Source organism: Terrapene carolina, unplaced genomic scaffold, assembly GCF_002925995.2.
Source record: "Terrapene carolina triunguis isolate 2854851 unplaced genomic scaffold, T_m_triunguis-2.0 Scaffold517, whole genome shotgun sequence".
NCBI lineage: Eukaryota > Metazoa > Chordata > Testudines > Emydidae > Terrapene > Terrapene triunguis.
Window position 1 is genome coordinate 1360326 of NW_020664868.1, and position 11585 is coordinate 1371910.

The 11585-nt window shown below is 49.5% G+C and overlaps 1 protein-coding gene across 1 annotated transcript in view; it reads left to right on the top strand.

Annotated features, from left to right (window-relative positions):
* The first annotated feature begins 4109 nt into the window (after positions 1 to 4109).
* SPRED3 (sprouty related EVH1 domain containing 3) overlaps positions 4110 to 11585 on the top strand; it is a 14713-nt gene continuing 7237 nt past the window's right edge. Inside the window, exon 1 of the mRNA XM_024212353.1 lies at positions 4110 to 4153. Coding sequence (XP_024068121.1) covers positions 4110 to 4153 — 44 coding nt within the window. The remainder of the gene's footprint in view (positions 4154 to 11585) is intronic.

The following is an 11585-nucleotide window of genomic DNA, read 5'->3' on the forward strand; positions in this document are numbered from 1 at the left end:
CCCCCCCCCCCCATCCTCAGAGCCCCCCTCCATGCAACCCCCTCCCAGGCTAGAGTGCCCCCCTTCCATGCAGCCCCCAGGGCACAGCCAGCCTCTGCCCTCCCCGTGTATTCTCCCCACCCCTTGAGGGGCACAGTTGCCCTTCATGTGACTCCTGCTCAACTCCAGTGTTCCCCACCCACGGCATCCCCTGGAGCACCTTCTCCCTGGGGGGGCAGATGCAGACCTCCCCCCAGTATCTTCCTTCCTCCACCCCCCCAAGTATTTCCTCTCCCCAAATGCCAGACGTTGCCCCTCCCCACCAGCACAGCGCATCTGTCTGCCCTTCCTGGAAGATGACTCCCGCCTTCCAGGTAGGTGCACCCCCTCTTGTTCCCCCACAGTACAGACACCCCCATCCCAGGACCAGGTGCATCCCCCTATACAATGAGACTGACCCCCCTGAAGTCCAGTGCAGTCCCCCTGCATCTGCCCTTCCTTGGGCACCAGGGACAGGAGAGCCCTCTCACAGTGTAAAATCCACCCCTTCCAGCCAACTACACCCTGCCCCCCCTCCCCCCAACCCCCCCCCCCCCCCCCCCCCCCCTTCCCCGCCCCCCCCCCCCCCGTACAATGAGCCTGCTGCCCCTGCCCCCTCGCCGCATCCCATGCAGCCCCCAGGGCACCATGGAGAGAAGCTTTCCACCCCAGCCAAGACCAGAGCTTGCTCCTAAATCTGGCCAGGCAGAGCTGCTAACTGCGGTGAGGCGTTAGCTGCATGCTGGCTGGGCTGGGGAGCCACACCTGGGACAGTAGGTCCAGGGAAAGTGCAGCTGCTTGGGGAAAGTCGTTAGCCTGGGACTTGGGAGGCCGGCCTTGGATTCCCTGCTCTGCTGTAGACCGCCTGTATGACCTTGACCAGGTCCTTCAAACCCAGATTTTTAAAGGTATTTAGGTGTTGCAAGGCCTAGAGGACTGGATATAGGCTCCTAAGTGCCAACACGATAATGAGATACAGGCTCCTGAATCTGCAAGGCATTAAGACACCGTTTAAAATCTGAGCTGTAACCTTGTTGTGCCTCGGTTTCCTCATCTGTACAATAGGGATAATAGCTCTGTCATGCCTACCAGGGGCATTGTGGAGCTAACAAGATTAAAGATTGTGAGGTGCGCAGGTACCGTTAGGAAGAGGAGGAACATGTAATAATCCCTAACCCTTATCAGTAGATGCTGATACTGATCTGCTTTGTGAAGTGCATTATTATCCCTATTTTACGGATGGGGAAACTGAGGCACAGAATGAGGAAGTGACTTGCCCAAGGTCACTCAGCCGGCCAGTGCTAGGAATAGAACCCCGGTCTCCTGCCTCCTCGTATAAGCACCGTGGGTAGATAGCCAGATTGTCCCGGGCAGTGTTAAATGCCAGGCTGAATCCTTTGCCTCCTCGAAGCACACACCTGTGAATCCATGTGGTTCCCCAGTAGGAACATCGAGTCCCACTCATTTATCCCTCTCCCGGGGTTTCAACCCTTGTTGTGGCAATAACCAAACCTCCTGTTCTTCTTGTGCATTTAAAAGAAAAGAGGGTTTGGGGATTGTTTTTTTTTTTTTAGAATTTAAATTCCCTGAGGGGCTGAGAATCTGGGTTAATACTAAATCGATCAACTGAAAAAAAATAACAGGAGCTGGAGACCAGGGTCCTAGGCGCAAAGCCTGGATCTAGAACCAAACTTTCCCACCGCTGGGAAAACCAGTTTGGCTCATGAGTTGCAAAATTAGGATCAAGGTAGGTTCTTCTCTGGCATCACCATAGTAACCAAGCCTCAGAAACACTGATGGGTTTATCCTCACACTCCCTCTCTGAAGGGACTTAGCTTCACTCTCCCGGTTTTATAGCTAGGGAACTGACGCACACACACAAGCCCAGACGCAGGAAGTTACTTAAGCACATACCCGCTGTCCTTCAGCAAGTCTGTAGCAACGCCTGGGCAGTGAACCCAGAGCGCTGGTGTCCCAGTCAGTTCTTTACCCGCAGGACTGTCCTTCCTCTTGCATGAGAAATTTAATTCCGATCTAACCCCCGATTCAGGCATGTTCCGGGCCACAGTTCCGGTTCTGGCCTGCTAGAGCTGGAGATGACATACAAAATTTGGATTGGGACTTCGATTTGCATTCCGATCCACTCCATCGTTTGGATCTAGTGCTTCGGTACCAGCTAGTTAGAGAGAACAAGACAAGCTGTGAAATTCAGATTGGATCTGGGTTTGCAAGCTGATCCCTCCCATTGTTCTGACCTGAGATTCTGCTTTGGCTGGTTGGGATGGGATATAGAATCATAGAAATGTGAGGCTGGAAGGGACCTTGGAAACCCTAGACCATCCCTGACAGGTGTTTGTCCAACATGTTCTTGGACATTAGAATTCGGATTGGCTCTGGGTTTGCGTGCGGATCCTCCCCAGAGTTTTGATCTCGGATTCTGCTTGGGCTCAGTGGGACAAGAGATGAGACTGGGATCGGATCTTGGTTTGCGTGCTGGTCCTCCCTCGATTTCAAACCTGGGATTCTGGTTCTGGCCCATTATAGAGACAACGCGAGAAATTCAGCACTGGATCTGGGTTTGCTTGCCAATCTGCCTGAGGCTCTTCTGATCCCGGTTCCGACCCACGTCCTCTTATCTCCGTAACCATCGACTGATGATTAATGTTCAGGCGCTTTGATTTCTCCTCCCCTAATCCTATAGGGGCATTAGGACCAAGTGGAATCCACATTTCTCTGTTCCTTTTCCCTTTTCCCAGCTCAGCTTTGGATTCTCTCTTCTCTCCCCAGCTCCTGGTTCTCCACTCCCGGTGTAAGAAATCAGTCCAGGCCCCCAGCTGTGGTCAGTATTAACCAAGGCAGGTGCAGTGGGGGGGAGGGAGGGTGGGTTGGCAATGGGGGGGGGGGGGGGAAAAGGGGGGGGGGGGGGTAGAAAAAATGGGGGAGGAGGGATTAGAAATGTTACTTGCTGAAAAATGGCTGCTGGATCTTCATTCTCTTTATAATGATGAACAACGAAAAAGAAAAGAAATTTTTAAAAAATTGAAACTCCTACCACCATATAAAACACACACAAGCCACACACACACAGCACCTGCACCAGCCATGGAACTAGAGTGAGTCGGTCTTCATTTACCATCTGCCCCCCCCATTAAAAAAAATCCCCATAAAAGCAAGAAAAGGGGGGGGATATTTTAACCCAATTTATGCCCCCCCTTTTTTTGGCAAAACAATTGAGATTTTAAAATTTTGTTTTGCTGCCTAAAAAAAATAATAATTTTCATTTAAGGAGGCAAAATAAAATGACATCTCTAAAAACATCCTGCATGCTTTCATTTCTCCATTCTCCTTCTTCCCAGCTGCTGCTGTTGTTTTTAATTTAATTTCTTCTCTCCATCCTCTTTTATTTTTAATCATTTTTTAAAGCCCAAACCATTTTATTATGATTTTTTTTATGAATGAAATTAGATGTCCCCCCTCCCTAAAAGGGGGGGGGGGATGTGAAGGGTATTTGTTTGTGAATCAATCCTATTTGCATCTGGATTCATTCATAAAAAAAAAAAAAGAAGACAGGGTTCACCTAGAGGATCCATCATGGTGGGTTTAATTTCCTTCCCTTCTTGGCATGTCAGTTTTTTTGGTTGGGGAGGGGGATGTAGGGAGGGGAAGGGGGTCCTTTAAATCTGGCACTGTCACACAGTGGGAATTGGTGACTGTTTAAAACCGAGATGTGGAGTGAAACTGACACATCCTGTGACTATATTTTCCCCCCTATATATCTTGGATTATTTTTTTTTTCTTGTTCACCTGTTGTTTATTGAAGGGAGAGGGACAAAGAGCCTAGCTTGGGTCATGTGACCCTCCATTCACAAAAATCCCATGGTTTCCATTGAGATGGGCTGAAAGGATCAAGCAGTTGGGCCATAGATAAGCATTTTCAACATACCTTTTCGCCTGCATGTTGTCCGGTGCCTACAGCATTGGCAGAGGGGAAGCCAGTGGTGCTTGGGGGTGGGGGGCGGGGGGGGTTACAGATCACATCTGGGATGTTTCTTTCTACAAAATAAACCCTACTGTTTTGATTCCATAAATATATGCACCAGCAGACAGCTTCTGCAAGAAGGTTCGCAACTGGACAGTATGTATCTGGGCATGATCTATATCCATTGTATGTTTGTTTGGGTTGGATTTTGATTTGTGTGTGTGTGTTGCAGGAAAAGAGTGCTTAGAAGATGCTGTGATGGTGAATTTTAAAATATTGTGATCTAGGAATATTTCATTTATTTGTTCGGAAGGATGTGGGGTTTTTTTTTTTAAATGTAGTTCCTGCAAATAGGGAGGCCGGGGTGTGGGTAAGAGAATCAAATTTCCAATGTGTATTATATAGATCTATAATTTTAGGCTTTGGTTGTGTTTGGGGCGGTGGGGGTGGGGAATGAGACATGCATTTTAAGCCCTGGCAAAAGGTCTGTTTGATTTTTAGTCATAGTGGGTAATATGTGTATTTAATTCATGGTTGTGTGAGCAGAAGGGTTTGGGTTTATTTATTTATTATTTTAAAATTTTCCTCCCCGTGTTAAATAAATAAAAACCCTGCAGTGAAAAACCCCAGATCTGATATTTTTTTAATTATTATTTTTTTAAAGTGTTATGATGGTGGGGCGTGGAGAAAAATGCTCAGTTGTGTGGACTGGAAAATGGGGAATGGCTGACTTGGGGTGTTTGTAGGGATGTCTTATGTCTTTGAACAGTGTTGTCCTTTTCGTGTCTGTAGCCCCTCCATTTCTCCCTTATTTTCCTCCCCCCACCTTGCTAAAAACCAGGGATCTGTAGATCCACTTTGCTTCAGCATCTTTGATCTTGTAATACATAATGTCGTTTCCCATGGCAACGTGTTGTGATGTCATGTATATGCTTAAAACACTCTTAATTATTGTATTATTATATTTTTAGGGGGGGCAATCTGATGTTCTCTTCTGATTTTTGACTTTATTAAAGAGATTGTCTTAAAAGGGTCTTCATTCATATTCTGAATTATTGGAAATGCATTGCACCGTCTTCTGATTGGTGGAGAGAGCTTCTTTCATTACATACTGGTGGTCTGTTGATTTTATTTAAGCAGGAAAGTTTTCATTCTTGTTTTTGAGTGTTGCAAAAGTTGACCATTTATTTCAGAGCAAAATTGAGAAGTAAATTTGTGTGCGTATGTGTGTAATGAGGCAAAATATCACTTTTTCACAGAGGGGCGGGCTCTGGTGGGTAGAACAGGGGTGGGGCTGAGAATCAGGACTCCTGGGTTTCATTCCCAGCTCTGCCACGACTACGCTGCATATCGTTTAGCGAGCCAGTTCCCCTGCTCTGTGCCTCAGTTCCTCCAGCTGTAAAATGGAAATAATGAATCTGATCCATTTCTCAGGAGCCTAGATCCATCCACGCGTGAAAAGTGCTCTCAGCCACTCAGAGGGGAGGGACGTTCACCACGCTTAGCGCATTCGTAGCTGGCAAAGGGCACGCCTGCTTGGCTACAACTTGCAGCGCCTCCTGCTGGCTCTTCTGTCATCAAGCGCTCTTGCTGTGGGAGGGGTGGGTCAGCCTTGCTATTTCCATTTTACAGATGGTAAAATGGGGACAGAGCAGGGGGAGGTGACTTTCTCGACAATGCCTAACAGTGGCAGACCTGGGAATAGAATCGAGGAGCCCTGATTCCCAGATTCCCTTGCCCAAACCATTAGACCCCGTTCCTTCCCCAGTGCTGGGACAGTACCCCGGAGTCCTGCCTCCCAGCTCCCCTGCCCTAACCCTCCTCTGCTCCCAGAGCTGGGATAGAACCCAGGAGTCCTGACTCCCAGCCCCCACTGCTCTAACTACTAGACCCCACTCCCTTCCCAGCACTGGGACAGAACCCAGGCATCCGGACTCCCCGTCTCCCCGCTTGTTAAACAGTAAACCCAGAAAAAGCATGCAGCGTTTATCCCAGTAGTTGGCACCACGCTTTTCCGTTCTGGAAGCCCCCTCCTATATAGCACAACCCTCCCCTTCCCAAGTAACGATAAGAGACCCCCAAAAGCCTGCTTGCGACCCTAGCTGGGTAACACTCATTGTAACGTTTGCTCAATTGCAGGGGTTTTTATTTGATTGTTTTTGTAGGGCCTTTTGGTTTAGCGTGAAATGATACAAAGCCATCCCAAACGTCATTCTAAACTTGACGCAGCAATCTGTATTCTTTTAATATACACCCATATTTTAATATGATTTTATTTTAAGTAAAACAGTCATAGCTGGTGAATAAAGAAAAATGAGTAATTGCTGTTGGGTTTCAGCAGGGGGGCCTGTGTCAGATGGATCATGTGAAATATTATTATTTATGCCTCCAGCTCCATTCATGTGTTAAAGGCAGAGTGGGGCAGTGGTTAGAGTTCTGGATGGGAAGTCAGTAGGCCAGGGTTCTGTGCCTAGACATGTCGGCTAGTGGTTAGAGCAGGGGGGCCTGGGAGCCAGGACTCCTGGGTTCTTTTCCTGCCTCTGGGAAGGGAGTAGGGGTCTGAGTTCCGATCTGGCTCTGGGATGGGAGTGGTTAGAGTGGGGGTGGGGAGTCAGGCCTGGTGGGTTCTATCCTGCTCTGGGGGAGGAGTGGGGTGTGTGGGACTCAGGGCTCTGGGTTCTGTTTCCAGTCCTGCCGCTCACGTACTGTTTGGCTTCGGGGGAATCACTTCCCCTCCGCGTACCTTGGTTTCCCTGTCTGTAAAATGGGGATAATTACATGAGCCTCCTTCGTAAAAGCTTTGAGAGCCTCCCATGAAATTGGGCTGTCGAAGCCAAGTGCAATTGTTGTTATCGTATTTATAGAGCATTTATAGAGTATACAACATGGCCCCTGGCCGGAGGAGTTTACCACCCAAGTTAAATAAGGGACAGTTTGACAAGAGAGGATGAGAACATGAGGTAGTGGATTTTTTACTTGGATGGCAGCATGATGGAGTGGTTAGAGCAAGGCACGGTTATGCTATTCTCTGTCCTGGGTGCTGTTCCTGGCTTTGCCCCGATTCACTGTATGGGTTTGGGTAAATCACTCCCACTATGTGTGTCTTGGGAATAGAGACTTTGTGATGTGCTTTGAGATCCTCGGGTGACAACCTCTGCGTAGATGTAGAGAATCGTTGTTGTGCTGTGTGAGTTGTGTGAGAGTTCAGTAATAGCCTGTCGTCTGCCTTAGTATTTATCCTTTGTTTTACAGTCGTGCGTGGGCACCCCCCAGCCACAGACAAGGACCCTGTTGTGCTAGGCACTGACCAAATGCAGAACAAAAAAATAGTCTCTGCCCTCAATGAGCTTCCAATCTAAGTATCCCGTATTACTTCTGTCTAATCAGTGTAATAGAACCTTTATCTGTATAAATGTCTAATACTTTTTTTTTGCAATCCCGCTAGGCTCTTTGGCCTTCAGGATAACCTTGTGGCAATGAGTTTCACAGGTGAACAGTCCATTGTATATAACAAAGCCTTTCCCAAGTATCAGCTTTACATTTGTGGCCGTTCGCTGTCCCCTTGTTCCGCTGTGAGAGGTAAAAAAATTGGCACAGTGAACTGGGGGTTGATTTCCAGAGGAAGACAAAAAGAGCTAAATCTTCCTGGTTTTGGTAGGTGGCAGATGGAGCAACAAAGAACCATCTTCCTATAGATGAAGATTTAAACCCCTGGGATGGGTGGAATGATTGTTAGGGTGGGAGAAGCAGTTAGAACTAGTTGTCTATGGATGAGATTGGGGAAGAACTGGAGAGGGCTGGGGAAAATGCCTTAGCGACGTCAGGAACTCATCTGGGTAGTTATCAAAAAGATGATCGAGAGCACGCTTGATCAAGGTGTCTGTATCCCTTCGTGGGGAGAAAATACTGGCTACCAAAGGGCTCTTTAATCTAATGGAGAAGAGCAGAACAAGAAGTTAAAGCCAGACAAATTCCAGCTAGAAACTAGGCACTGATTTTTAACAGTGCGGGTGACTGGTGAATGAAGCAAGCTCCCAAGGGAAGTGGTGGATTCACTGGCTGACTTGCTGGAAGAGATGCTCAATTTACTGGGCCAAATGCAAGGGTAACTGGGTGCAGTTCTGTGGCCTGGCTAGTCTAGGTGATCCAATTGTCCCTTCTGGCTTGAACTCCACGAAATTAAAGAAAGGGTAAATCTTGACTGAACACAAGGACAGTCGTTCGATGGGGAGATCCTCCAGAGAATTGACTTCTGGAGGGGAGGGACATTTTAAAATGAGGCTGGAGAAACTGGACGATGAGGAATAATATTGTACTGGCAGGCACGTGGGCGAGGTACATGAATGGTTGGCTGGAGCTGTGCTAGCTACAGGCTCTGTTGAGAACCTATGGGCATAGTATCTGAGGATTTAAAGTTATGGCAAACAGCATACCTCATCCTCTAGCCTCTGTGTGGGGGAGTTGAGGTTACCAGGAGATCCTTGACAACTCTGATTATAGTATCGTTTTTAATATCTTCCTGGGCCTGACTTCCTCTTGCACTGGAGTAAACTGGGAGTCCCACAGAAAATCAGATTCGCTCTAAAGCAACCCCATCTAGCCTACGCGCTTGGTAATGGACAGATCTTGCAATTCTAGGTGCCATGTATGTTGTTGTATTTGCAGTAGTCCCAAGAAGCCCTTGCTGAGGACTAGCACCCCATTGTGCTTGGAGCTGTACAAACATAGACCAAAAAGATGGTCCCTGCTACAGCTGGGCAATTGGGAGGAGGCATGTAGTAAAGATGGGTGAAATTCAGCAGATAGTTTCATCCCGGGGGAGTGGGAGGTCGCGAGGGCGCAATCAAAAAGGTTGAAATGGTTTGTTCAGCCGTTTCCAAACGCAATGGTTTGAGTTCTCATTTCGAAACAGCATTTTGTTTTGCAATGTAACTGTTTTTTTAAAGGTGAAAAACACCCAACATGACCCCCCAACATGAACTTTTTTCTTTTTTACTAGGAAAAAACAAACAAAATCTGTTTGGGCTCAAACTGAACCGATCTCTTCATTTTTCAGTTCAGCTTCTGAACCGAAAAATCAGTTCTTCACTTAGTTCTAGTCCTTGCCCCAAAGACCTTCCACCCTGTGCACAGCAGAAAGTCTAGCACTTGGGGCCTGGTGTCGGCATAAAACTGATACCAGCATAGCGATGTCCGTTAGGAGTATGGAAAAAAAAGTCACATCTCAGCTGACCAGCTCTGCTGGAAAATCCCCAATGTAGACCCCGCTATGCTAACAAAAGAGGGCTTCTGCCCACGTGGCTAACGGTGGTGTTACAATGCTGACCAAAAAATCCTTTCTGTTGGCATAAACTGCGTCTGCACTAGGGGGCTATCCCAGCACAGGCTCCGTCGCACAGACACAGCCTGAGTTTCATTCATAGATTCAGGGCTAGAGGGAATCATTCAATCATCTAGTCTGGCCTCTTGTATAGGACTAGAGAATGTCACACAGTTATCTCTGTGTTGAGCCCGGCTGCGTGTGTGTGGCTACAGTATCTCCTCCAGAAAGGCAGCCAGTCTGGACCTGAAGACTTCAAGCGATGGAAAATCCATCTTGGATGGATTTGGTGGAAATTTCCCAGGAATGTTCCTCTGTGGGCTGGAAAACGCCAGGTGGAGAGCAGAGGGAAATTAGGAGTGTGGGAACGTGGGCAGAGGTTACAGTAGAGAGCTTATGGGAACCTGTCTGAATCTCGCAATGGTTGCCTTTCCCAGCCTGGTAGCTCCGAGAGCCCTGCCTTGAGACTGAAGGGGTACCCGCTGCTAGGTTCCTTGCTGACGTCAGGGGGTCTCCCATTGTGTCAGGTGTGGCACAGCCCCCGCCGACATTGGAAGGCTGTCCATCGTGCCAAGCGCTGCACAGGCCCTGGCTGACATCAGGAGGGCGGGAGATGCCACTGCCCCAGGCACTGCATGGACCCGAGCAGAAATTGGGTGCAGGTTGGGGAGGTGGTGGCTGGTCTGTCAGACCAGCATGGTACAGACCCCAGTTGTGCTGGGCGCGGCACGGACACCTAGAGAGGTCTGGTCCCCACCCAGGTTTTGCACCTGCTCCCCCTGTTTCGATTAGGGGGGTGATGTTTGGTGTTTTAATAGGAATAGTTAAAGTGGCCAGTTACACCGGGACCTTTTATGCAGCTTCTACTGGGAGAATGACCCTCGTGGGAGGCTGCATTTGTATCGCTTTCACTACAGGGCAATGGACACAACTTCTGTGTGTGGCCACCGCCTGGGAGACAGCCCCTGCCCAGCCAGTCTGAGATGAGAGGGAGGGTCCTTCTCCCCAGGGCATAGAGGAGAAGCAAAGTGGGTCACCCAGGAGAGCCTGTGACAGAGATGGGACTCAAACCCAGAGCCCCATCCCAGTCCCCACACCCCTAACCGGCTTCCCTCCTTCAGCCTGGCCTTTAGGTGCTGCTCCCTGCTGCAAATTCTGCCCTCCTGGGTGCAGCTGGGAGTGCCACGGGGCCCTGCCTGAACCAACACCACCTGGCCCCGGGGGCCCAGCTGTAAACTGTCAATGATTAACTTCTGTAGATGGAAGCCAAACGCATCCGCTTTTAGAGTCAGATTAGCACCATGTTTGTGTAACACCTGGGCAGCCGAGGCTGCTGCTGGCTGCGGTGGGAGGCGTGGGAGGGGACGGTTAATCAGTTGCCAATCCAGTTGGTTGGCATCATGGTGGGAGTGGGAGGATGGGGATTGTGCAAAGAAAGGGGAAGACTGGGATAGCAGGGGGCTGTGGTTGCGATTGAGGGACACCAGAAGAGCTGGGGGGGGAGCGTGGGGGCTGGGATAGCAGGAGGCTGCAGGTCAGGATTGAGGGGTGTGGGCAGAGCAGGGAGCAGACGGGGGAAATGAAATAGGCACTGGGAGTCTTTGACAGTATTCAAGGAAGAGAACTAGCGATTTCTCCAGGGCTGATGCTGGGGGTGGCCATCATCTGGTACCGGTGCCAGCACTTTTCAGAGCGAACATGAGCTTTTCCCAGGCCGGGGCCCTGGGCCGTGGCAGGGATGGGCGTAAAATCCTTCCAGCCACTGGGATCAGGCTTTGCTTTCCGTCCCCTTCGTGAGAATCGGATGCTGGAATGGCAGCCCGCGGGGCCACCCTGTCTTGGAGCATCTCTGTGACCCATGTTACCCTGGGCCTCTACTCGGCAAAGCAGTCAGCTGGCTGGGTTGAGTCCCTACCCAGACCAGGAAGCCAGCCACAATCGGCAGCATCCCACGAAAGTTCAGGGTCTCCCAGGACAGGCTGGGCCATGCAGACTGAAATCCCCTGGGAAAGAGGGTGTCCTCAAGGACAAGGTGGGGGCAGCATGTGTGTGTGTGTGTGGGGAGTCACTGCACAGGGGATACGTGGGGGGATCTGCTCTTCAGAGCTCCCGGTCCAGACCCTCCCACAGCATGGAATTCAGTTTAAATATGCCCCCTTAAAAGCAGGAGGGACAGTAAGCAGCCCATCGCTAGGGTGTCTGGGCGGGCGGGGATAAGGAATCTTAACACAGCCGGATGCACTGTTCCGGGACCCCGGACACCTGGGT